This window comes from Chrysemys picta, chromosome 1, assembly GCF_011386835.1.
Source record: "Chrysemys picta bellii isolate R12L10 chromosome 1, ASM1138683v2, whole genome shotgun sequence".
NCBI classification, from domain to species: domain Eukaryota; kingdom Metazoa; phylum Chordata; order Testudines; family Emydidae; genus Chrysemys; species Chrysemys picta.
Genome location: NC_088791.1, coordinates 100,867,070 through 100,894,951, shown reverse-complemented (window position 1 = coordinate 100,894,951; position 27,882 = coordinate 100,867,070). Strand labels below are relative to the sequence as shown.

The 27,882-nt window shown below is 48.6% G+C and overlaps 1 protein-coding gene across 1 annotated transcript; it reads right to left on the bottom strand.

The window, feature by feature from the left end:
• Positions 1-2,102: 2,102 nt before the first annotated feature.
• LOC103307068 (natural killer cells antigen CD94-like) lies at positions 2,103-27,105 on the bottom strand. The gene is made up of 6 exons (XM_065565127.1): positions 26,931-27,105; positions 22,602-22,700; positions 21,150-21,314; positions 20,130-20,284; positions 8,749-8,858; positions 2,103-4,886 (listed from the first exon to the last, which is right to left on the bottom strand). The coding sequence occupies exons 1-6, from the start codon at positions 26,995-26,997 to the stop codon at positions 4,736-4,738; spliced, it is 747 nt and encodes a 248-aa protein (XP_065421199.1). The 5' UTR covers positions 26,998-27,105; the 3' UTR covers positions 2,103-4,735.
• Between the last annotated feature and the right edge of the window lie 777 nt (positions 27,106-27,882).

Here is a 27,882-nt window from a genome sequence, read left to right as displayed (position 1 = left end):
ACGGGAGGCAGAGCCATGCCCGACTGTTCCATCACAGACAGGGCCTCAGTCGGCCCCACAGAGAGAAAGAGAGACCCCTGCAGGATGCCTCCCACACACAGAGCTCCCCAGAACCCCATAGCCTGGCTCCCCTGAAACCTCCCTAGCCCACCCCCTCCGAGACCCATTGCCCCCAGTCCAGTCCTGTGGAGAGAGAGACCGGCCCCATCCTGGCACCATCCCTCACAGCTCCCCAGGACCCCTTGAGCCTGGCCCCACAGAGACCCACTGCCCTCAGCCCAACCCCAGAAAGAGAGAGAGACTGGCCTGCCCCGGGACCCCCAGCCTGACCCCTCCAGCCCAGCCCCACAGAGACCCACTGCCCCCAGCCCACCCCTCCCCCTACATACAGCTCCCTGGCACCTCCCAGCCCGGAACCCCCCCAGCCTAGCCCCACAGAAAGAACACCCCTCCCCCACAGCTCCCTGGAATCACTCAGCCCAGCCCAGAGAGATCCACTGCATCCAGCCTCACACAAGAGACCCCCCCCTCAGTCCCCACCCTCATACAGACCTCCTCATGACCCCCCTTCCCCATGCCCCATTGCCCCCAGCTGGCCCCTCACCCATGGGGGCCCACAAATATGTTTGGCACCAGGCCCACAAAAGGCTAATCCAGCCCTGATTGAGAGAACAGGAGCCATTCAGCAGCAGGGTGGCCTTCCTACACCTACACACACACACACCCCAGTGCGGGGGACTCCTCCTCGCAGTCCTGGCTGGGAGTCTCTGCTCTGTTATCCAAACTTCTGCATTATCCCTATCCCTTCCTTGTCCCCCAGCCTGAGATGCATGCCCTCTGAAGCATATACCTCAGGCTGGGGAAACTAGGAAGGGACTGGGATAATGCAGAGATTAGGAGAACAGGGTTTTGGATAAACAGGAGTCTACTGTATCTCATTTCATCATTTCTCTACGATTGTGGGGACTTTGGGCAGTGGTGCACCTCAGCCCCTCCTATTCTCTGCCTGTGGCACGTAATAGTTTAGACTCCTGTGGGCTGTAATATTTTGGCCTAATTTCAGTTGTTGGGTTTAGTATATGGGTGCTGGTGGCCTGTGATATACAGAAGGTCAGACTAGATGATCTAATATGCTTTTTATCCCAAATTAGAAGCTGCACATTTGTGTGCCTTGTGACTCAGAAACTATCTTTCTACACGTGAATGAAGTCTCTTTTTCTAGTGTAAGCCTTAAAGAAGATAGAATGCTTATACAATCAAAATGTATGGACTAAATCCACTAGATTTAAAAGACAATATGGGATTTATTTTGTGGGTTTTTTTCCCCCTAAATTAGGGGTTTTCAAACTTCATTGCATCACGACCCCTTTCTGACAAGAAAAATTACTACATGACCCCAGGAGGGGGGACTGAAGCCTGAACTTCCCCGAACCCCACTGGCCTGTGTGGGGGGCCACAGCAAAAGCCCAAGCCCCACCGCCCAGGGTGAGGGGCCAAAGCAGAAGTCCAGGGGCTTAAGCCCCAAGCGGGAGGCTGTAACCTGAGCCCCACAGCCCAGCGCTCTTTGGCCCAGGGCGGTGGGGCTCGGGCTTCGGGTCCAGGCCCCAAGCAAGTCTAATGCCAGTCCTGGCGACCCCATTAAAATGGGGTGGCGACCCTGTGACGGGTTGAATCATAGAAATCCCCTGGGAGCTGCCACCTGATGTGCCAAGACCACCTCTGCCCCTGCTTTCCCTGCCAGCGCAGGACCCCAGCACCCTGTCGTGCTGAGCCAGACATGCCAGTCTGCTCCAACAAAGCCCCAGGGTCTGAATTACTTGCCCCAAAGCTGCAGACTTAGCTGAAAGCAGCTTACAGAATTGTTCTTATCTTTAACACTCAGATGCCCAACTCCCAATGGGGTCTAAACCCAAATAAATCCATTATACCCTGTATAAAGCTTATACAGGGTAAACTCATAAATTGTTCGCCCTCTATAACACTGATAGAGAGATATGCGCAGCTGTTTGCCCCCTCACCCCCAGGTATTAATACATACTCTGGGTTAATTAATAAGTTAAAAAGTGGTTTTATTGAATACAGAAAGTAGAATTTAAGTGGCTCCAAGTAGTAACAGACAGAACAAAGTGAATTACCAAGTAAAATAAAATAAAACATGCCAGTCTATGTCTAATCCAACTGAATACACAAAATCCTCACCAGTTCCAGAATGCTTCCTTTTACAGACTAATCTCCTTTTAGTCTGGATCCAGCAATCACTTACACCCCTTGCAGTCACTGTCCTTTGTTCCAGTTTCTTTCAGGTATCTTTGGGGGTGGAGAGGTTCTCTCTTTAGCCAGCTGAAGACCAAATGGAGGGGTCTCCCATGGGCTTAAATAGACTTTCTCTTGTGGGTGGAGACCCCCTCCTCTCTCCTATGCAAAGTCCAGCTCCAAGATGGAGTTCTGGAGTCACCTGGGGAAGTCACATGTCCATGCATGACTCACAGTTTTTACAGGCAGAAGCCATTGCCCACATGGTATCTTGAATGTCTCCAGGAAGACTTCTTATGTGGATTGGAGCATTCCAAGATGCATTGTTCTTTAAGTGCTTCCTGATTGGGCAATTAACTTTGTGAAATCCTTTCTCCAGGAACTGACCAAATGCTCTACTAAGGTTATTTAGAAATCAAGCCAGTACCTGGCCAATATTCATAACTTTGAGTACAAAAATGATACATGCATACAAATAGGATTAATAGATTCAGTAGATCATAACCTTTACATAGATATGTTACATGGCATATGTAGCACAGAACATATTCCAGTTATGTCATATATCTTCATAAGCATATTTCCATAAAGCCTTATGGGGGGTGCTGTCACAGACCCACTTTGGGGTCCCAACCCACAAACGCTGTTCTAAATGATGGTTGCACTATAGAAGTAGTATGAGTCATATGCAGGGATCCTACAAATCTGTTTGCCATGGGAAAAATGTAGAAAAACTGTCCTGTGACACCACCACAGGCTCCCTGCTGGCACTGGCAATCTATCAGCAGCATGGATCTCTGGCCAAGTCCCCAGTGCATCCCTCAAAGCACCTTTCCCTGGCTTGGGATGGAGTGAGCTAGTGAGAGGCAACCAACCCCAGTGCACTGCCAAACTCAACTCCACCACAAAAAAGTGACAGAACGGCATTCTGGAACATTCTGGCACAACTCAAAACCTGGTGTCTCCTCATTTTCATGGTTGAAAAATTGCTTACATCTGGAATACAGAATCATTGCCCTGCGGTTATAGAAAGCGGTATTTACCCAAAAGGAACAAATCCCACAGCATTCTAAACTTCCTGCATGAATGATTTTTTTCACGCCCCTCATTTTGGGTTGTCGTAGGTTGAGTGATATGGATTCCACAGTCTAATACAAAGGATCTCAACCCATATGTTACTGGTTGCAAAGAATACTTTGTGTGTGCATGAGAAATGAACAGCAATTTTGTTTTATGAGAATTCACAATTTTTATACAGAGCCCTGTATGAATAATAGCTACCATCCTCCAGAGCAAAATAATTACAGATGGATGCTGTTTATGGCACTCATCACTGTAGTATCTGAGTGCTTCGTAGCCATTTCTGACTTAAGCCTCACAACACTCCTCTGAGGTAGGGAAGTATCATTATTCCAGTTTCAGGTATCAGGAAACTATGGCAGAGAGAGACCCAAGGCCATACAGGAAATCAGTGCCATAGCCAGGATGAGAAGCCAGCTCTCCAGCTCCTGATTCTTAGATCTCACCACAAGACCTCCCTGAAACAAACAGCCTGTGTACTTGGCTATTTCAGTCAAATAAAAAGTTAGTGGTCCTGAACAGCAAATATAAATGGAATTACGCTCAAACAAAGGGGAAATGTTCATTGGCAGGCCCTGCAATGGGAGGGAGGGGTAGAAACAGATTGTGCCCCAAGGAGCTTTGAGAGGGAAGAAAAATTATGGAATATACAATTCAATTTTTCTGTACAAGCCAGAGAGGTGAAAGGTGCCTGGGTGGCTACAGACGCTGCTGCTGCTGCTTGGAAAGGAGCTTGGGAATATATAGTATTAAGGATGTGATGTTGACTAGACCAATAGTTCTACAAAGATGCTGTAGGAGACATTTAACCTGAAGATTCTTAGCTTGGGTATCTAGGCTTTGGCATAGGTTCCATCTTCAGTCAAGTTTTTCTAACTTTTTTTTCCCCCCCTCTCCCTTGTACATTACATCAGTGGTTCCCAACCTTTTCTCTGCCATGGCATACCTCGATCTCCAGGAGCTCTTTCCCTCACCTCCAGCTGGCAGCTGCAGGAGAGAAGGGGAGGGGCAGAAGAGCTGATCCATTGCTCACACAAGATAGGAGGAGGGAAGAGAGGAAGCTCTGATTGGTTGCTCCATCCCGGGACAAGGCGGGGCAGTGAGGCAGATGGCCAATCAGAAGGCGGCTTTCCCCCTTGTTCTCATGTAGTTTTTCAAAAAATTCCAGGCACAGCTGTTTGGGCCTGACAGCACACTGGCTGGGGATCACTGCATTACATACACCTTTAGGGATTCTCCTGTGGGGGACTAGCTCAAGGGAAAAGAGAAGTTCAATCTCTGGCCTATTCAGTCTTTTAGCCTCAAATCTTACGTTGTGCCCAAAGTATTACATTTGTGTTTGGTGTAACAGTGCTCCTCGCCCTATTTATACCAAGCTTTTGTTGGGACCAGGGAGGGGATTTCAGTCCAGTGAGGCTCTCTTCACAGTTGGAAATTCCATGGTGGCTTTCTCACAGATCCATTTGTTGGGGTTGAAACAGCTCTCAGCCAGAATCTCGTCCATGCCACAAACAACACAGCTATGACTGCCGCTGCTGCCAGAAACATGAAGCCTAATGGAAGAGAGGTTTCAGAGTAGCAGCCGTGTTAGGGAATGGCTGAGCCATTACAAACATTGGTTTCAGAGTAGCAGCCATGTTAGTCTGTACCGCAAAAAGAAGAACAGGAGTACTTGTGGGTGCATATATATGCATCCGAAGAAGTGGGCTGTAGTCCACGAAAGCTTATGCTCTAATAAATTTGTTAGTCTCTAAGGTGCCACAAGTACTCCTGTTCTTCTTATTACAAACATTGAATCTATCTCCCCTTGTAAGTATTCTCACACTTCTTAACTGTCTGTACTGGGCTAGCTTGATTATCACTTCAAAAGTTTTTTTTCTCTTAATTAATTGGCCTCTCAGAGTTGGTAAGACAACTTCCACCTGTTTATGCTCTCTGTATGTGTGTATATATATCTCCTCACTATATGTTCCATTCTATATGCATCCGAAGAAGTGGGCTGTAGTCCACGAAAGCTTATGCTCTAATAAATTTGTTAGTCTCTAAGGTGCCACAAGTACTCCTGTTCTTCTTTTTAATGGAAGAGAGTGTCAGAGAAGCAGATTTTACTCCAGTGAAGTGTTAGTTGGGTATGTTAATAACAGCTTTCACTAAGAGAGCTTTCCTCCCAACCATTTGAGTTAAATAGATATTAACAGAAAAAAGCAAACAGTTTTAAAAAGTCTGGTTAAGGATTTCCTGCTCTGCCCTGCCCCCACCTCAGTTATTCAAGTTTCACGCTTTTGGTATTTGTGATGTCGTAAACCTACTAGTTCTTCCATTGTCCATGGAGTCTCTCAGTTAAGAGAGGGTAGACAAGACCTGAATTTCTAATGTGTGTGTGTGGCGGGGGGGTGGGGGGGGAGGAATTTAAAATAAAATACAAAACAAAAAACAGAACCCTTTCAGGCCACTTTTGGCAAAGGCCCAATATGTTTTCTTTATCTAGAACAAACCCAAGCACCTCTACACAACAGGTTAGGAAAGGAAATGAAGAATCCTGTTTCCAAGTCAAACTACAGGAGGAATTTTAAGACTGTAAGCTCTTTGGGACAGCGACCACTTTTTTGTTCAATGTTTGTACAATGTTTGTACTGTGGGGCCCTGGTCCAGACTAGGGCTCCTAGGTGCTATGATACTACAAATAATAAGTGGGCAGAAAGTACTGATCCAAACTGGTATAATCTTGAGAAGGAAGAGACTAAGATGGGGATGTGATATCAACTGATGCAACCATGGCCACTCCTAAAATGTCAAAATGTCTACACGAGATCAGCTCTTGGATGAAGAGCAACTGGCTTAAGCTGAACGCAGGCAAGACCCAAGTGATGCTGGCTGGAGAGGGAAAATGCTTTGAAGAACTAGTCGAGACACTGTCACCACCTTCTACTGAAGGCACTCAGCCTCCATTCTTCAAAGTGGTAAAAAAGCTCGGGGGCAGTTGGACTCCTTACTAAGCTTGGATCCAAGAAGCATTAGTATCTGAAACTGCCCCCTTTCACTGTTAGCTTGCTAGTTCCTTCCTTCCAGATGAGGACCTGGCAATAGTGAGCCATGCATTTGTCGCATCCAGTCCAGGTTACTGTAGTTCACTGTATCTATAGCTGAATGTGAAGAGAATGTACAGGCTCCAGTTTGGTACAGAATGTGGCTGCCTCCCCTCTCCATGGTTTAGGCAGCTGTGGGTATATCTGGCCTGTATTCAAGCCCCTCCCTGGCTCCTCATCAGCTGTCAGTTTATGGCCTTGGTACTATTTCTCAAAGCAATTAGTGAATTAAGCCCTAGCTTCCATCAAAGATCAAATTTTGGTCTATGAACTGCTGAGATCGCTGTCCCCCTCTGGGACAATGCAGTCACAAATCCCAGAACAAAGCACGTGACAGCTGGGCACAAAGTATTCTGAGCCAACGGGATGTGGCTGTGGAACAATCTTCCAGAGGAGACCAGGCAAATCAAGAGACTGGCTGTTAAGGAAATGCTGCAAAATTTTCCTCTTTGAAAAAGCCTTTCTACAGTAAAAATAACACTCAAAACACTGACCCCTTAAACCTCCACCTACTGACCAACCAAAAATAGGAAATTAACAAAATGTAAAACAAAACCCATACCCCAAGCCTAAGCAGAGTTTTAACTCCCAAAAGGGAGAAGTGTCAACAACTCTATGAAGTCCACAAGGGACTTTGCTCTTGGTATAGGTCTTACAAGGAAGGCACTGATGGTCAGATTTCTAAAGGTATTTGGCACCTAAAGATGCAGATAGGTGCTTCTGAAAATCCCACTAGGCATCTATGCACCCAATTTCATTCACGTCAATGGGAAGTAGGTGCCTAGGCACTTTTGAAATTCTGACTAGGTGCCTACCTACATCTTTAAGCACCTACATACCATTACAAATCTGGCCCCAGATACTACAGTGGTGGGCAGCAGTATAAAACAGATAGATTAATTAATTAAATAGGGTATCAGAGGGGTAGCCATGTTAGTCTGGATCTGTAAAAGCAGCAAAGAGTCCTGTGGCACCTTATAGACTAACAGACGTATTGGAGCATGAGCTTTCGTGGGTGAAGACCCACTTCGTCGGATGCATCTGGTTTTAAAAGAGATAGCATAATTTCATGAGCAGTAACAGAAGCTGTAGCTCAGTATCTTGTTTCAGGGCATGAAATGATCACCTGTAGGGGACAGAAGGAATTTCTCCCATGCTCAGACCCCTGCTCCAGTTGTGCAACGTTGAACATAGGATTGCATTCTGCGGGACTTTCACCTTCTTCAAAAGCATCAAGTACTGCCTTCTGCCACCAGGGCTGTCCTTAGGGTCTTAGTGTCGACCCTCCCGCCTCTTCCTATCCCTGTTCTAATTTGACCCTTCCTGCAGGCTCCCACCACAGCTGGCTGCTGCAGCCTGGTGAGTCTTCCTTCCGAGGGGATCTAGTACTTAAAAGTGAAAAAGCCTCCAGCCTGCCAGACCTATTAGCACAACACTGAAACTGTTAAAGAGCCATTCAAGTAGTAATGATGCCATTTAACAGGCATTTGCCAACCCCCAGGTATATACTGTCAGTTTCTGAATTTACTGAAAAAAACAGTTGTGCATGACTGTAATATTTATTCACACCTTCTATGGGTCATCTCGATTATCACTTCAAAGTTTTTTCTTCTGCTGCTACTGATAGCTCATCTCAATTGATTGGCCTCTTACAATTGGTATGCGTACTTCCATCTTTTCATGCTCTCTGTATGTATAAATATCTTCTGTCTGCGTGTTTCACTCTATGCATCTGAAGAAGTGAGCTGTAGCCCACGAAAGCTTATGCTGAAATAAATTTGTTAGTCTCTAAGGTGCCACAAGTACTCCTGTTCTTTATTCAGAATATGTTAGTCTACAGGACCTTAGTTTAAAATTGTCTTTAAAAATATTTCATTAGTGTGTTGCTGAAGATTATTAAATCACATCTCTAAAAAATCCTTGCATAGATTTTTAGATGCACAATCTGAGTATTCATCTTTAGCCTTCAATGCTTCGATCTTCAGACATATAGTTTTTTAAATAAATCCTTCAAAAGACCATCCTTATCTAAAATACACATGTGAGCCCAGGCTGCAATCAGGCATAGTGGCACCAGTTTAATAATACTGCATAGGGCTCCATAAATCCTAAGGACGGCCTTGTCTGCCACAGACAGAATACCAGACTAGATGGGTCAGGGGTCTCTTCAGACCTATGATCTTTTTGTTTAGTGCAGTAAAGATGTTGCATAAACAATAGAATCCTTATTTGATCCAAATAGTTTTAAATTAATACATAAATAAAATAATAATAATAATAATAATAATAATAATAATAATAATAATAAAAGGGAATGGATTCAACATACTTCTCTGCTGGTAATCCGGCACCAGTCACCCACAACCATCTGTCCTTCCCCTTACTGAGTCCAAGCCAGTAGTAGCCTTTTTCCATCTTCATCCTGTTCATAATAAAGGTCTGGAAGACACAAGAGCAAAACTGAATCAGATTGACAGGATAATATTAATGAAGGCAAAAGAAAGAAAAACGTGTAACCAGTTGTCCCAGTGCTCTGATGGGAAATAATCCATAAATAAAATATAATAATAATAATAATAATAATAATGTGCAGTTTCATGACACCTTTCATTCTAGAGCAGTGCTTCTCAAAGTTGGGCCGCCGCTTGTGCAGGGAAAACCCCTGGCAGTCTGGGGCAGTTTGTTCACCTGCCGCGTCGGCAGGTTCGGCCGATTGTGGCTCCCACTGGCTGTGGTTCGCCGCTCCAGGCCAATGTGGGCTGCGGGAAGCGGCGCGGGCCGAGGGATGTGCTGGCCGCCCTTCCCACAGCCCCCATTGGAGCAGCGAACAGCGGCCAGTGGGAGCTGTGATCGGCCGAACCTGCGGACACGGCAGGTAAACAAACCAGCCCGACCCGCCAGGGGCTTTCCCTGCACAAGCGGCAGACCGGCTTTGAGAAGCACTGTTCTAGAGCTTATGGAAAGTGTAGGGGACAATTTCCTGGTGCAAGTGCTGGAGGAACCAACTAGGAGCAGAGCTTTTCTTGACCTGCTGCTCACAAACAGGGAAGAATTAGTAGGGGAAGCAAAAGTGGATGGGAACCTGGGAGGCAGTGACCATGAGATGGTCGAGTTCAGGATCCTGACACAAGGAAGAAAGGAGAGCAGCAGAATACGGATCCTGGACTTCAGAAAAGCAGACTTTGACACCCTCAGGGAACGGATGGGCAGGATCCCCTGGGAGAATAACATGAAGGGCAAAAGGGGTCCAGGAGAGCTGGCTGTATTTTAAAGAATCCTTATTGCGGTTGCAGGAACAAACCATCCCGATGTGTAGAAAGAATAGTAAATATGGCAGGCGACCAGCTTGGCTTAACAGTGAAATCCTTGCTGACCTTAAACGCAAAAAAGAAGCTTACAAGAAGTGGAAGATTGGACAAATGACCAGGGAGGAGTATAAAAATATTGCTCAGGCATGCAAGAGTGAAATCAGGAAGGCCAAATCGCACTTGGAGTTGCAGCTAGCAAGAGATGTTAAGAGTAACAAGAAGGGTTTCTTCAAGTATGTTAGCAACAAGAAGAAAATCAAGGAAAGTGTGGGCCCATTACTGAATGAGGGAGGCAACCTAGTGACAGAGGATGTGGAAAAAGCTAATGTACTCAATGCTTTTTTTGCCCCTGTCTTCACAAACAAAGTCAGCTCCCAGACTGCTGGACTGGGCAGCACAGTATGGGGAGGAGGTGACCAGCCCTCCGTGGAGAAAGAAGTGGTTCGGGACTATTTAGAAAAACTGGATGAGCACAAATCCATGGGGCCGGATGTGCTGCATCCGAGGGTGCTAAAGGAGTTGGCGGATGCCATTGCGGAGCCATTGGCCATCATCTTTGAAAACTCATGGTGATCAGGGGAGGTCCCGGATGACTGGAAAAAGGCTAATGTAGTGCCCATCTTTAAAAAAGGGAAGAAGGAGGATCCGGGGAACTACAGGCCAGTCAGCCTCACCTCAGTCCCTGGAAAAATCATGGAGCAGGTCCTCAAGGAATCAATTATGAAACACTTAGAGGAGAGGAAAGTGATCAGGAACAGTCAGCATAGATTCACCAAGGGGAAGACGTGCCTGATTGCCTTCTATGATGAGATAACTGACTCTGTGGATGAGGGGAAAAAGACGGTTACTCACCGTTGTAACTGTTGTTCTTCGAGATGTGTTGCTCATATCCATTCCATTAGGTGTGCGCGCGCCGCGTGCACGATCGTCGGAAAATTTTCTACCCTAGCAACACCGGCGGGTCGGCTGTGGAGCCCCCTAGAGTGGCGCCTTCATGGCGCTGAATATATACCCCAGCTGACCCGGCGCCCCCTCAGTTCCTTCTTACCGCCCCTGACGGTCGTTGGAACTGTGGAGCACGGCGTAGCTGTTCTCCACTCTCCCTAGCTTATTCAGTCATTTACAGTTATAGTTATAGTTCTAGTTGTTTATAGTTAAATAGTTGGTTTTTTCACTTGTTAATAGTTGTTATATAGTTCAAGGGGATTAAGGGGGTTGTCTCCCCCTTTTTCCCCCGGCCGCGTGGCCGGGCTCATGCCCAAGGCTCCCGGCTTCAAGCAGTGCGCCTCCTGCGCTAAGCCTATGCCAACGAGCGACCCGCACGACTCGTGTCTGAAGTGCCTGGGAGAGTCCCATCAAACAGATAAGTGCAAGATCTGTAAGGCCTTCAGACCAAGGACCAAGAAGGAGCGGGACTTTCGGCTCCGGCAACTCCTTATGGAGGCGGCACTTAGCCCGGACGCTCCATCAGCGCGTCAGGCCCCGGCACCTGGCACCTCGGTGCGCAGTGCCCCGGCGGCACTGACTATTCCGACCACGCGAGTGGCGTCGGACAAGCCTCCACGGCACCGGACCTCGTCGGCACCGCAATCACAGCAAGTGCCTCGGCGCCGTTCATTATCCCCGGGACATAAAAAAGCCCATAAGACGGGGACCTCCGTGCCGAAGACGCCGGCTCCCCCAGTGCCGGGGGTAGAGCCGCGTCCGCCTGTGGAGCACCGGAAACAGGTGCCTCCAGCACCGTCGACTCCGGCTCCGAGGCCGTTGAGTCCGGTGCAGACAGGGTCTCCACCGAGACCGGCGGTGATACAGTGCCTCCCGTCGACCCCAGAGACCTTCGCGACGGCGAGAGACTTGATCGCTCTCACGGAGCCGGCACTGCCCCAACCACCGGCACCGCCGGCACCGTTGACTCGTCCGGTCCAATCTAGGGGGAAACCTGCCTTGATGCGCCCTCCATCGCAGGGGCTGGAACCACGGCACCGGTCCAGGTCCCGAAGCAGGTCCCCACGCCGCTCACAGTCCCGGCGCCGGATATCACCTCGGCACCGGTCGTACTCGCGGCCAAGATCTTCGTCGCGGCACCGCTCTACGTCTCGGCACCGCTATGATCGTCGGCACCGATCAACATCGAGACGTAGTTCTCGGCACCGCTACGATCGACGCTCGACGTCGAGAGGCCGCTCCCGGCACCGGGCCTACTCCAGGTCATCGTCGAGGTCCAGATCCGACTCCCGGCACCGGCGAGGTCATCGGCACCGATCGCAATCCCGGCACCGATCGCCGGCACCGCGTGGAGATAGAACATCTCCGGACCGGCACCGTGCGGCACCGCAGCCCACGGGATTCGTCTCGGCGCACTCGGCACCGCCATGGCCATCGAGATCGGTGTCTCGCTCCTCTGAGGACTTATCGAGATCGGCATACCCCCCTCAGGGGCAAGCCGAGGAGCAGGACATAGGCCATTGGCAGGAGGTAGCAGAGGACCCCGCTCATGGCCCATCTCACTGGTCGTTCTGGACCCCGTGGGCGTACCATCAGGCGCAAGGGGCTCCAATAACTTCGACCTCTCGCTCGGGTCACTCCGATAGAAGGGCCCCAGAGTCCACCATCTCTCGGCCTCCGCCAGGGGGCATGGAGGCTTCCGTGTCCGCACCACCTGAAGTCCTGGACCCAAGGGCAGGTGATGCTCCGGCCCAGGAGCAGGGAGACCAGGACCCTCCCTTGGATCCTTTACCACCGGAGGCATCTTCCTCTTCCTCTCCGGATGAGGCAGTGGCGGGCACATCGTGCACAGGTCCACCCCCAATAGATCTTCGGGCTCACCAGGACCTCCTACGTAGGGTGGCCCGTAATATGGACCTGCAGGCGGAGGAGATAGTGGAGGTGCAGGACCCCATTGTAAATATCCTCGCGGCGGATGCCCCATCAAGAGTGGCGTTACCCCTGATCCGCACGATCCAGGCTAATGCAAATACGATATGGCAAACTCCTGCCTCCATCCCACCCACAGCGAGAGGGGTGGAAAGAAAGTACTTTGTCCCCTCCAAAGACTACGAGTACTTGTATACCCATCCCCAGCCGTGTTCACTGGTGGTGGCATCAGTGAATGCAAGGGAGCGCCATGGTCAACAGGCCGCAGCGCCCAAATCGAAGGAGGCTAAGCACCTCGATTTGTTTGGCCGTAAAGTTTATTCAGCCGGAGGGCTGCAACTTAGAGCGGCTAACCAGCAGGTGCTCTTGAGCCGCTACAACTTTAACTCCTGGAACTCTATGGGGAAGTTCAAGGAATTGGTTCCCCAAGAGTCCAGGGAGGAGTTTGGGGCCTTGGTAGAGGAGGGTAAGAAGGTGGCTCGGACCTCCTTACAGGCCTCCTTGGACATAGCGGACTCGGCTGCGAGAACCCTGGCTTCGGGCATCGCTATGCGAAGGACCTCCTGGCTCCAAGTTTCGGGTTTGCCCCCGGAATTGCAACAAACCCTGCAGGATTTGCCCTTCGAAGGACAGGGGTTGTTCTCGGAGAAGACGGACTCTCGCCTGCAGAGCCTCAAGGACTCCAGGACAATCATGCGCTCCCTGGGGATGCATGTTGCGGGTCCTCAGCGCAGGCCATTTAGGCCTCAGCCTCAGCGCTTCTACCCCCCCCCACCTCGTCAGAGACAGGACTCGGCCCGGAGGCGTGGGCGAGGTGGTAGACAAAGGTGGACCGGCCCTCAACCCGGTCAGAACCAAGGGCCACCAAGGCCACCCGCAGGCCCCAGGCAGAACTTTTGAAGGTGCGGTCGAGGACGGCGCCCCAGTCATCCCCCAGGATCCAGCCCCCTCCTTTCGGGATCGCCTCTCCCACTTCCACCGTGTTTGGTCCCTTATAACTTCGGACCGTTGGGTCCTTCGCACGGTGGAGAGGGGATACGCTATCCAGTTTTCTTCAATCCCCCCCTCCCACCCCCCTTCCCCGTCCCTCTTCAGGGACCCTTCTCACGAGCAACTTCTTATACAGGAGGTTTCCACGCTCCTTGCTATGGGGGCCATAGAGGAGGTTCCAGTAGAGTTAAGGGGCAAGGGATTTTATTCCCGTTACTTCCTCATTCCCAAGTCCAAAGGAGGTCTGCGACCCATCTTGGACTTGCGCGGACTCAACAAATTCGTAGTAAAGTTGAAGTTCCGCATGGTCTCTCTGGGGGCCATTATCCCTTCCCTCGATCCTGGAGACTGGTTCGCCGCCCTCGACATGAAAGACGCATACTTTCACATCGCAATTTACCCGCCTCACAGACGTTTCCTGCGATTCGTAGTAAGCAAAGTGCACTATCAATTTGCAGTCCTTCCCTTCGGCCTATCCTCGGCCCCAAGAGTGTTCACGAAATGTATGGCTGTCGTGGCAGCGTACCTTCGTCGGCAAGGGATACAGGTGTTCCCGTACCTAGACGACTGGCTGGTACGCGGTCGCACCAAAGAGCAAGTTCGAGCTCACATCCACACAATAGTGCACACATTCAACGAGTTGGGCATCCTACTCAACAAGGACAAATCCACTCTAGAACCTACCCAGAGAATAGAATTCATCGGCGCAGTCCTAGACTCCGGACGTGCACAAGCCATCCTGCCAGACAACCGCTTTTGTACCATCACGGGCCTCATTCAAGGGCTCAAGGCCTTCCCAACTACCACGGTGAGGTCGTGCCTCACCCTGCTGGGTCACATGGCTTCCTGCACGTACGTAACCAGGCATGCCAGACTTCGGCTTCGCCCACTCCAAACCTGGGTGTCGTCGATATACCGCCCACATCGGGACAGCCTGAACATGGTGGTCACGGTCCCGAACTCGGTCCTGACCTCCCTCACCTGGTGGCTAGATCACAATGTGGTTTGCGAGGGGATGCCGTTTCACGCCCCACAACCCTCTCTGCACCTGGTCACAGACGCTTCATCTCTGGGTTGGGGCGCCCATCTCAACGAACACCATACCCAGGGCCTGTGGACTGCACCCCAGCTAGCCCTGCACATCAATGTTCGGGAACTGATGGCGGTGCGCCTGGCGTGCCAGGCATTTCTCAATCTCCTACGTGGCCGCTGTGTGTTAGTTCTCATCGACAACACCACGGCCATGTTTTACATCAACAAGCAAGGAGGAGCACGTTCGTCAATTCTATGCCAAGAGGCCATTCGCCTGTGGGACTTCTGCATCGCCCACTCAATCCATCTCACGGCATCGTTCCTCCCTGGAGTCCAGAACACTTTAGCGGACCGACTCAGCAGGTCCTTTCAGACGCACGAGTGGTCTATCCGTCCGGACATCATACATTCCGTCTTCCAGAAGTGGGGATTTCCCCAGATAGACCTGTTTGCATCTCGAGACAACAGGAAGTGCCACGTGTTCTGCTCCCTGCAAGGTCGAGCTCTGGGCTCCCTCTCGGATGCGTTTCTCCTTCCCTGGAAAGACCACCTGTTTTATGCCTTCCCTCCGTTTCCTCTGGTCCACAAGGTACTGCTCAAATTGCGCAGAGACCAGGCACAGGTAATTCTGGTCGCTCCAGCGTGGCCGAGACAACATTGGTACACCACATTGTTGGAACTCTCGGTTCAGACACCGATCCCGCTTCCATTATGTCCGGATCTCATCTCTCAGGACCACGGCCGGCTGCGTCACCCCGACCTGCAATCTCTTCACCTCACGGCGTGGCTGCTCCATGGTTCACCCAGGCAGAGCAACAATGCTCACTCTCGGTCCAACAGATTCTGCTGAGCAGTAGGAAGCCTTCAACACGCACCACATACTTGGCCAAGTGGAAGCGGTTCTCCTGTTGGTGCGAACAACGAGCCACGTCCCCGTTACAGGCACCTATCCCTCTCATTTTGGAATATCTCCTCTCCCTAAAACAGCAGGGGTTGGCGATATCTTCAATTAGAGTTCACCTGGCCGCTATATCGGCTTTTCACCCAGGGGAACTCGCGTCCTCGGTATTCTCTAACCCGATGGTCGTTAGATTCCTCAAGGGTTTAGACCGGATGTACCCACAACAACGTCAGCCCGTTCCGACGTGGGACCTCAACCTGGTTCTCTCCAAGCTCACAGGTCCTCCATTCGAGCCACTGGCCACCTGTTCACTTTTGTACCTATCCTGGAAGACAGCCTTCCTCGTAGCCATCACCTCAGCAAGGCGCGTTTCTGAACTCAGGGCGCTTACATCCGAGCCCCCTTGCACAGTTTTTCATAAGGATAAAGTGCAGCTTCGTCCACATCCTGCCTTTCTCCCTAAGGTGGTATCCCCTTTTCATATCAACCAGGATATATTTCTCCCGGTCTTTCATCCTAAACCGCATGCTACTCGCCAGGATCAACGTTTGCATTCTCTGGATGTACGCAGGGCCCTGGCTTTCTATATTGACCGCACAAGGCACTTTAGAAAGACGACGCAACTCTTCGTTGCAGTGGCCGACCGAATGAAAGGCTCACCGGTCTCCTCACAACGCCTATCCTCCTGGATTACGTCTTGCATCCGGACTTGCTATGACCTGGCAGGTGTCTCAGCACCGCATCTCACCGCCCACTCCACGAGGGCCCAAGCTTCCTCGACGGCTTTCCTGGCGCAAGTTCCGATCCAGGACATTTGTAGAGCGGCGGTTTGGTCATCAGTCCACACGTTTACAGCTCACTATGCACTAGTGCAGCAGTCCAGGGACGATGCTGCCTTCGGATCAGCGGTTTTGCACACAGCAATGTCTCACTCCGACCCCACCACCTAAGTTGGGCTTGGGAGTCACCTAATGGAATGGATATGAGCAAGCACTCGAAGAAGAAGCAGTGGATGTGTTATTCCTTGACTTTAGCAAAGCTTTTGATACGGTCTCCCACAGTATTCTTGCCGCCAAGTTAAAGAAGTATGGGCTGGATGAATGGACTGTAAGGTGGATAGAAAGCTGGCTAGCTAGTCGGGCTCAACGGGTAGTGATCAATGGCTCCATGTCTAGTTGGCAGCCGGTTTCAAGCGGAGTGCCCCAAGGGTCGGTCCTGGGGCCGGTTTTGTTTAATATCTTTATTAATGATCTGGAGGATGGTGTGGACTGCACTCTCAGCAAGTTTGGGAGGCGTGGTAGATACACTGGAGGGTAGGGATCGGATACAGAGGGACCTAGACAAATTAGAGAATTGGGCCAAAAAAAACCTGATGAGGTTCAACAAGGACAAATGCAGAGTCCTGCACTTTGGACGGAAGAATCCTATGCACTGCTACAGACTAGGGACCGAATGGCTAGGTAGCAATTCTGCAGAAAAGGACCTAGGGGTCACAGTGGACGAGAAGCTGGATATGAGTCAACAGTGTGCTCTAGTTGCCAAGAAGGCTAACGGCATTTTGGGCTGTATAAGTAAGGGCATTGCCAGCAGATCGAGGAACGTGATCGTTCCCCTTTATTCGACATTGGTGAGGCCTCATCTGGAGTACTGTGTCCAGTTTTGGGCCCCACACTACAAGAAGGATGTGGAAAAATTGGAAAGAGTCCAGCGGAGGGCAACAAAAATGATTAGGGGTCTGGAGCACATGACTTATGAGGAGAGGCTGAGGGAACTGGGATTGTTTAGTCTCCAGAAGAGAAGAATGAGGGGGGATTTGATAGCTGCTTTCAACTATCTGAAGGGGGGTTCCAAAGAGGATGGAGCTCGGCTGTTCTCAGTGGTGGCAGATGACAGAACAAGGAGCAATGGTCTCAAGTTGCAGTGGGGGAGGTCTAGGTTGGATATTAGGAAACACTATTTCACTAGGAGGGTGGTGAAGCACTGGAATGCGTTACCTAGGGAGGTGGTGGAATCTCCTTCCTTGGAGGTTTTTAAGGCCTGGCTTGACAAAGCCCTGGCTGGGATGATTTAGTTGGGAATTGGTCCTGCTTTGAGCAGGGGGTTGGACTAGATGACCTCCTGAGGTCCCTTCCAACCCTGATATTCTATGATTCTTTATAAATATCAGCTAAGTCTTATTATCCCCATTTTAAAAATGGGGATATTAAGGTACAAAGAGTGAAATTCACCCTGTGCAGCAGGTCAGTGAATGCCACTAAGTGGTGCTTAGACACTGTTTCTGACCTTCTGAACATAGGTGAATTTGACCCAAAGAGTTTAGGTAATTTGAAAAGTCATACAAGCTTGTGACAAGAGTAGGAATAGAATCCAGGACTCCTGACTCCCCCCGACCTGTGTGTTAACTGCAAGACTATTCTTTCTGAGCCCATATCAATTGGGTGTAACACTCACTTCCCCTTGTGAATACATAACAGTTCCCTGGGAAGTGGTTGAACCACCATATCTAGAAACTTCTAAAGAAATGAGTTAAAGAGCAACAGTGAGCATATGTTGCAAGGAATAATACTGCACTGGCTAGTGGGGTGTGGGCACTGGACTAAGTGCAGCCTAATAATAATAAATAATAATAATAATAGTAATAATAAGGCCTTTCCAGGATTCTTTGACGCTAATATGCTTTGGATAGAAAGCTCTCTATTATTGTACTTTGTCCTCAGACAGAAGTAGGATACTGTGAAGGGACTCTGGTTAGCTTGTGAAGTGACCTGGTGCCTTATTGGCATAATCTCACTTCCCTGCAGAGAGAAGAGAGGATCCAGGGCTCAATAGTTACAAAAATTAAACCCAATTTGTTTTAAAAATAAGAGCATTAATACAGTTCAAGAAAGGTGGCTACAATGGAGACACTTTCCAGGATGGGCGACAGTGCTCACAAAACATACAAAAGAAAACAAAGCATCTCACGCAATACAGCCTCCCCGGACTGTTGTATTAATTTACATGGAATATATGGGCTAAAGGTGTTAGCATAACCCACTCACTGTCCAGTATTAAACCGTGTTAAACAAAGGTCCATGATTTGGCATACAGAGACATCAGCCTACTTAGTGCCATGGCAAATACACGATTAAAAATCCTTGTAACCTTTTATTAAAAGATACAGAAGAGAAGGAAAAACAGTTAAATCATTTGAAATGTAAAGTATTTAATTAAAGCTTTTAATTTAACAACATTTTCTATTCTCTTTCCTTTTAGCTGGAGAGAGGTTTAAAAGGAAAATCCACTTGTCTGACACTCTCTTAGATGCTATTAAAGATGGTGATAGCTGTCTTTTTTGGGCAAAAGAGAAGGTTAGTTGAAATGAGCTGGAGTGGATTTTGCTACTGTTAAAGGAGATCCCATTTCATCCCAGGTGGTATTTGAGATTCAGATGGAGCTGGTACAGGTGGCAATGTCATCTGGGTACCACTCTCTGGTCTAGTCTGGTCAGGACATCTCTCAGGGTATGTCTACATAGGGATAAAAGATCCACAGAAGCTGCCTCAGACTGGCGGGGCTTGGACCATGGGACTAAAAATTGCTCTGTAGATGTCTGGGTTCAGGCTGGAGCCTGTGCTCTGGGACCCTCCACTCTCACAGACTGAGCCCAAACATCTACGTAGTAATTTGTCAGCCCTGGAGCCCAGGCCCAGGTCAGCCGTGGGTTTTTATCCCTGTGCAGGCATACCCTCAGGTTAGGGTAATGGAGGCCCACGGATCCCAGGAGGTGGTGGGGGTGGCAGCCATGATGGTGAAACTCACTCCATTCTCCCCCAAAGTCTTTTTCTTTAAGGACTCACAAAAGGAATGGTGGGTGGGATAGTCCATCCCTCATCGTTTTGTTCAGCAATTAGGCCTAATAACTGACATACCACTTTTAATTCATTAATATCTGGCACCACATAATGTTTTAACAAGTATAATTTCAACAGTCCTTGGATTATATCAATGTGGTCTTTTTGGTTTAGGCTAATCCAGTCTCTGACTCTTTCACACCCATTTATAAAGTTTTTAAAATTGAAAATAACAACCTACTTTCCATGGTAATTTTCTAAGCAGGCAAAAGTTATAGACCAGTTGTCACAACAGGACCCCCAGTGAAAAAATCAGAGAAGACAGACTTTCAAGGAAGCAATTCCCTCATTCCCCAGTATAATAACAGGGCATTGTGGATATACATCCCACCAGTATCTCGCACTGACCATTGTCAGAGACAAAATACAGGGCTAGATGAGCCTTTGGTCTGTTCCACTATGGCAAAAGCTGAGAGAGAATAATGGATTAGATACACCAGACATGACCAGGAGTCCATTTGTCCAGGGTCTCTTCATCTACTGCACCACTACTGGATCAGATCAATGGTGCAGTAGATGAAGAGACCCTGGACAAATGCACTCCTGGTCATGTCCGGTGTGTCAGGAGCTTGATACAGACCATATGATGGTCTGACCCTCTGTGGCAGGAAGTGAGCTACATTTGACTTCCTTCTGGTATGGTATTTCTTATGTTCCTTGTTGGATTGCTCTCCCTTTCTCCATTAGAAATGTGAATGAGGTGTTTTCTCACCTTCTCCTCCTCATTGTCAATCACAGCCAGGCTGCCTGCCTGTGAGTTGCAGTACCTCTCGCTATCACTCCAGTTTTTTTTCTTCTCTGAGAAGTAGTAGCATTTCCCGTGGCGCAGAACCCATCCAAGTGGACAGTACTCACACTGGGCATGTTCTACAGGGTAAAGAAAGAGTCCTATAACGAGATGAATGGAGTATCTCCACCCTCCTTTTTCCCTCTCATTATCCAGCTCCCTCTCTCTTTCACAGACCATCCTTTCTTCTCAGATGTGGAACTTGACATGGCAATCCCTGCCTGTGTCTACTCAAGGCTAGACTGCAGGAACACACACTACCTGGGGACTCCCTGAAAAACCAGCTAGATGCTTCACCTAATACAGAATGCAGCTGCCCGCTTTCTGAAGGGTGCAGAGCAACAGCAGCTTATTATACCCATGCTCCTTTCTCTTCCTGAGGTGCCAAGACATCAAAGCATTGATCATCACCTATAAAGCGGTTTCTAGGACCCACCTCTCTCTCTCTCTCTCTCTGTCCAGTCACTGCACCTATGCTCAGCAGGAATGCTCCTGCCGCCTGCCTGAGGGGGGCTACTCCTGGGCACCATAGATAGGATGTTCCTGTCCTCACCTCTGGAATTCACTTCTGCTAGAAAAAATATCTGATCTGAGCCTGGCTCCATTTGAAGTGTGATGTAAGATCCATCTCTCTGTTCAGACTTTATAGGAAGTGCAGGTTGTGGGAATGCCATTCAGGCCGCTAGGTGGTCCACCCCATGTCCTTTTTGGGTAGCCAGTTTGGTGCTGCAGAGGGTGATAGTGTATTTACTGTCTATTTGGGGAGAGGGGGAAATGTTGTTTCTAAACCTGCTCTAAATTATTCAAAGTGCACCAAGGTACTACAGTGATTAGGGCTTTATAAATGCCTGCAGTCATAAAACTATGAACTATTATTAATAAAGATACAGGTCTCTGCATGCTTCAGTGATGCACAGGAAGGAGAATATCACATGAGGCGGTTACCTGCTTTCCCACTCTCTAACTCCCCACAAAAATGTTCCTTTAATTTGCCCAGCATCATCACAGTACTTCTGTGAAGGTCATCGGACGTATTCTGGTTGTTTCCACTGAGTTCCTCAGATAAATTCTGGGCACTGTTGAGGCAGCTGAGACTAGAGCCTTGAAAGACTTAAATAGAAAACACACAGAGATATAAATACATGTAATGGATTAAGCAAAATGAGTAGCTGTGTCACACGGCAACCTCGCTTGGAGTGCCCTTCTACAGCAAGCCACAGCATGAGAGGCACACCTGCCTCAGTTTCCCCTTTCTCAGAGTCCCCAGTAAATAGTCCAAACAATCTTTGAGTACAACCATAGTCCTTGCAGGGTTAATTACCAAAGTCCCATGCACATAACCCATAACCCAAGTCCCATAATCATATTTCCAACATCAAATCAATCAGCGTCCCTCACCACAGGCTCTGGCATCCCTCACCATGCCTCTCTCCCAGCCTTCTGCCCTCTCTGTCCCTTCGGCTTCAGGTCTCTGGCTCCATGAGCCAGCAGGCATCTCCCTCTGCTGCTCTCAGCCTTAAGCTCTCTCCTGGTTTGTCGGTCTAGCTCAGGAAAGTCAGCTAGCCAGCCCCTCCACTGCCTTCCTAATAATTCCCACCTTTTTCCAGGGAAGGCCTGCAGAGAGCTCTCTGCTCCCTACAGGCTCTACCAGACAACTCCTCCCATCTCCTGCTCTCTGGGAGCTCTGACTCACCAGGTTTCTCTCCCTCTCAGCCCAGGTGCCCTCTTTTGGGATGGTGCCCCTAACCCCTGTTTGCCAGAAGCTTGGAATGGGTGACAGAGGATGGATCACAGTCACTTTATGATTACCTGTTCTGTTCATTCCCTCTGAAGCAGCTGGCATTGGCCACTGTCAGCAGACAGGATACTGGGCTAGATGGACCTTTGGTCTGACCCAGTATGGCCGTTCTTATGTTCTTTTAAAACAACTGGGAGACAGCTGATGAGTCACAGAGGCACTGGCCCTGCTCACTCCTAAGGGCAGTGTCACTCTGTGATGAGCTGATAGAGGAAAAATGAGGCCCATCTAATATTGCCCTTTTTTTGCCACAGATGGCCTGATTGTCTCTCCGAATTGCCTGTGGCAGAGGTTTGCTTTTATGCCTCAATCATTGCTTTACACTTGTCTCATCTGGCCAAATGGACAAGTAGCAGGAGCAGTGAATGAAGATGCCAAGCTTTTCTAAATGCAAACTCTTTCCCTCTTCAATGGGCTCTGTTTTCCTTCCATCAATTAAAATGGCTGAGCGCTAGAAATCTCTAGCTGTTGTGTTTCCAGTGTAATATGCAGGGCAGATGGATTAGGGATGGAAGATGTGATCATAAAAATGGCATGTCTCACCCATTATTGAACTTACCCTCCCCTTCTTGGCTTTGAAACAAGGAGCCAGAACTTACTCAGAACAACCAAACCTGTCACAGTCCCAAGCAGAATGATCACCGCTACTCCTAGGGATATGGTCAAGGGATGGCAAAATGGAGAAGACCTGGAAGAAGCTGCAAACACAGAAGGAGCTGTTAGCATAGTTTAGAATCAGGGGTCGGCAACCTTCGGCATGTGGCCCATCAGGGTAATCCGGTGGCGGTCCGTGAGACATTTTGTTTACGTTGCCTGTCCGCAGGCACGGCCCCCACAGCTCCCAGTGGCCGAGGTTTGCCGTTCCCAGCCAATAGGAGCTGTGGGAAGCAGCAGCCAGCACGTTCCTGCGGCCCACTGCTTTCTGCAACTCTCATTGGCCAGGAACGGCAAACCGCAGCCACTGAGAGCTGCGGGGGGCCGTGCCTGCGGACGGTCAACGTAAACAAAATGTCTCATGGCCCACCAGCGGATTACTCTGATGGGTGCGTGCGAAGGTTGCCGACACCTGGTTAGAAACAGGAAGAGACCCACAAAGGCAAAGGCCAGCTGAGCACTTTTATTCATCCTAACCCATAACAGAAGGCAAGGGGGGCACTTGAAAGGAAAGAAAGTTAGAATTGCCCAGTTGAAGGCACTGACCTGGGTTACTACTGAGGCAAATAGCTCTGTAGGAATTAAAATATAAGAATGGCATCTGCAGTGACTCTACAAGGGTTACATATTTCCCTCATTCCTAGTGCTTCAAGGCATAAACTACTCCCTGGGGGTCAGGAAGAAATTTCCTTTCATGGTATATATAATGGAATGGTGCTTCACATGGGGCATTGTGGATGTTTCAATCTCCTCTGAAGCATCAGAGGAAAAATGAAATCCTGTTTAGCTCAAAGAGGAATTCGTTTAGGGAAGTTCTATGGCCTGTGTTATACAGGTCAGTCCAAATGATCCCAGTGGTCCCTTCTAGCCTTACAATCTATGAATCTATGGACTAAGTATTTTGAACTATGAACCTATACCATCAAGCCTCCCATAGTCAATGAGCTTGTACCAGCCTCCTGGTTGGAGAAAGAGGACATTTCTAGCTCTATTTTGTTCTTTGTTGGTTTACTTTCAGTGAATACAGTGTTGGTGAAAAGTGCTGGGTTGTGAGTCCAGGAACCTGAAGCTCTTTGTATCTCTCTCCAAACAGGTATAGTATGAGCAATGGCAGTACAAGTTTCCAACACATCAGCCCCCCCATCAAAGTGACTTGATCGTGATCCCTCTTCCAGGGCTGAGTAGGGAATTCGGTCTGTGTAACCCATCCATTCCTTGGGAGATAGCCAATTAAAGGTAAGCAATCCCAGCCATGGGAGTGGGTTTTGTGATGTGGACAATTGTCCAATCAGGTATTAGACTGCAACCCTAAATAATTTCACACAATGCACTGAACAGCTGGCAGATGGGAATGAATTCTGATCACTCACTACTGACCTGCATAGAATAGATAGGAACTGATGGCACCTAAAGCTGAGTGGCTCAGTGTCCCCTTCCAGCCCCCCTGAATTACTCAATCTCCACATGCATAGGGCAACATTGGAAAAGATGACTTCTGCAGAGGTGAAGGCTCTATTTAACCCATTCCCCATGACCTGAGAGTGGATGTAAACTGTGCCCTAGAGATAAAAGTTTCTGTATGCTATCTCCTTGAGTCATTCAATCCACTGAGGTGGAGCTGCATGGCAGCTTGTGCTCTAGAAGTAAAAATAATTGCAACCCATTTCCCACTACTCCCAAATCATTCAGTCACACCTCACCCTCTAAATTCTTACTCTACATTCTCTAGGTCTGTGATACAAATATACTTGCTTCCATTTTACTCAGAGATCAGATAAGTTACAGCAGTGGTTCTCAACCATAGGTACACAGAGGTCTTCCAGGGGGTACATCAACTCATCTAGATATTTGCCTAGTTTTACAGCAGGCTACATAAAAAGCACTAGAGAAGTCAGTACAAATTTAAATTTCATCCAGACAATGACTTGTTTATACTGCGCTATATACTATACACTGAAATGGAAGTACAACACTTATATTCCAGTTGGTTTATTTTATAATTATATGGTAAAAATGAGAAAGTACGCAATTTGTCAATAATAGCGTGCTGTGACACTTTTGTATTATTATGTCTGATTTTGTAAGCAAGTAGTTTTTAAGTGAATTGAAACTTGGGGGTACGCAAGACAAATCAGACTCCTGAAAGGGGTACAGTAGTCTGGAGAGGTTGAGAGCCACTGAGTTGCAGTCCTTTCCTTCTGTAAACCGCTCCCCAAATATTTGCTAGATGACCACTCTCCTAAGAGAACAGCGAAAGATGTAATTAGCTTTGGGTTATTAATTGCCCTAAAGTAATTTTTTTCTCTGTTTTTTAAGGATCACATTTCTGTTTTGCTGCACTGGGATAGCACACGCCCGCACGCTCTCTCTCTCTCTGTGGAGCTTTAGCTGATGTTTACATAAATGGGCAGGAACTTGTGGGTTAAGGCACCATTTTGTGATGACTTCCTGATATACTGACTTTATAACTAACATGTATTAATTATTATTAAATTATTAAATATTAATTTATCAAAGAGTAACCCATGGAAGGGTGACAAATCCTATCAGTGGCTTCAATTGTGCCAGGGAAAAGTGGTTACCTAGTCATTCTCTTCAAAAGTGTTTACAAAAGCAGCCGGTATAGGCTAGGCATATTAGATATTATCTGATGTGCAAATGGGGCTCCTGTAAGGCTGTTAAGACTCTTGGCCTGACTCTCCTCTCACTTATTCTGGTGTAAATCAGGAGTAACTCCACTGTCATATGAGTGAAAGAGGACTCATGCCCTCCCTGTTCAAAGGATTCTAATCTATCTGTGGTTATGGCATTTTCAAATCTCATTAAATAAAAATATACTGAAAATAAATATGCCTATGCACCCTTATAGCACTTTTGATTGAAGGGTCTCAAAACGTTTTATAAATATGAAGCTTCACCACATCCAGAAACAAGTACATTTTACAGATGGGGAAACTGAGGTATAGAAAGTTTAAAGAGCATGCTTAACTGGAGGTCATGCAGCAAGCCATTGGCAGAGTTGGATAAAGACCCAAGAGGTACGTCCAGGGCCGGCGCTTCCATTTAGGTGACCTAGGCGGTTGCCTAGGGTGCCAGAATTTGGGGTGCGGCATTTTGCCGCCCTTGGAGGCAATTCTGCGGCGGGGGGTCCTTCTGCGCTCTAGGACCCGCCGCCGAAGTGCCCCGAAGACCAGAAGGACCCCCCACCTAGGGCGGCAAAAACCCTGGCGCCGCTCCTGGGTACGTCTACACAGCAAGCAGAAACATGCGGCAGCAAGTCTGAGAGCCTGGGTCTATGGACTCAGGCTCATGCTATACTGCTAAAAATAGCTGTGTAGAAAGAGCCTAAGCTCCAGCCCAAGCCTGAACATCTACACAGCTATTTTTGCACTGGTGGCATGAGCCCTGCGAACCCAAGTCTTTAGACCCAGACTCGCTGCTGTGGGTTTCTGCTTGCCATGTAGATGTACTCAAGCAGTCCTGACTAGAGCTGCACAAATAACTGATCTTTTGGTTTGGTGGCAGTTAAAAAAAAAAAACACACGGGAAAAAACTGGTTTAGGTTGAACTGAACCTGATTTGATTTTTTTAAAAATTTTGGTGACTCAATAAAGGATGTTCTGGCTTTGTTCCAGAGCACGGATTCAAAGCCAGATCACCTGCATCCCACCCCCAGGCTAAAGGTTGGGGGGCTTGCAGCAGCACCACAACCTCCACTGTTTTGTGAACGGCCAATATTATTTGTACCAAATTTGCACATACTTTTGGGTCAGCCAAAACTGTATTTTTCATCAAATAAACTGTCCAAAAATTTTTGCCCAGTTCTAGTCCTGACTCTCAGTTAAATCCCGGGTTCTCAACTTTTTTCTTTCTGAGGCCCCGCCAACATGCTATAAAAACTCCATGGCCCACCTGTGCCACAACAACTGTTTTTCTGCATATAAACGCCATGGCCGTAGGGGGTAGCAAGCAGGGCAATTGCCTGGGGCCCCATGCCACAGGAGCTCCCGTGAAGCTACAGTGCTTCGGCTTCAGCCCTGGGTGGTGGGGCTCAGGGCCCCTGGCTTCAGTCCCATGCAGTGGCCTTGGGGCTTCAGCTTTCTGCCTTGGGCCCCAGGGAGTCTAATGGTAGCTCTGCTTGGCAGGCCAGACCCTCTGAAACCTGCTTGCAGCCCCCCAGGAGGCCCAAGACCCCTGGTTGAGAACCACTGCGCTAAATCAAATTATCTGGTGGTACATGGCACAGAAATAAAGTCTGGAGATGTTATTCTTACCTCCATTTGATCTTTTCCTTCTTCCTTTGAAGCGTAGGGCTGTGTAACCATCCTCCCCCTCTTCCATCTCTAGCCTCTTTTGCAGAGTGAAACCAAGAGAAACAAACAACCCTTACTGTCACAGCAAAAGCAACCATGGAAAGTTAGTAGGAAGGAAGGAGCAGTGAGAGACTGGTCACTTATGAACTTAAGCCAAAGTAAACCACACAGGATGCTTGTATTTGAGTTCAGAGGACAGCTTAGTGCATGCCTGAAAGGTAGGGCTTGTTTTTATAACAAAAAAGAAAGAACAAAGGATTTTCGTATAATGTGACTATGTGGCATATGTAACAGGAACCCTACAGCTCCTGCTTGAGGTAGGAAAAATGAGGCCACTGTTAGAAGTGGAAACAGACCCTAGGCCTGCCGTTGCCTATGCCTGCCCCTTAAGCACAAAACCATCCTTCTTGGAAAGTGTCTGATAGGTGAACCATTAAAGACAAGAAGTTCTAAAGCTGGGTCGAGTGTGAGGGAGAAGGCTCCTTTCAGCAAGGAGCTTAAGAACAGGTTGAGGCTGCAGTGCTATAGACTTTATGGTAGTTCTCCCCCTGGGGAGAATTTCAGTCCCATGCGAAGAGGGGGTTAGCTCGCAAGCTCCTGGGCGCGATCTTTCTCACGAGCGCCCTGGGGCATTGTTTGCCTAGAGTCAGAGCTGGGCTGTCATGCGGCGCGATTGCTGAGCGTTCTGTGTGCGGGGTGCTCTGGGGGCAGTACAGCAGGAAGGTGCTGCGTGGGATGCGTGGCCGGCTGTGAGCTGGCGAGTCTGCAGAACACATACCACCGACATAACTAATGTGTGAAAGCCAGCATGCGGGGTTGGTCAGCTGCCTTGCATTTTTATTTGACCTGTTTGAGTCAGTGGTTTCTTTGCTTCACATGTCAGAGGGGTAGTTGTGTTAGTCTGTATCCACAA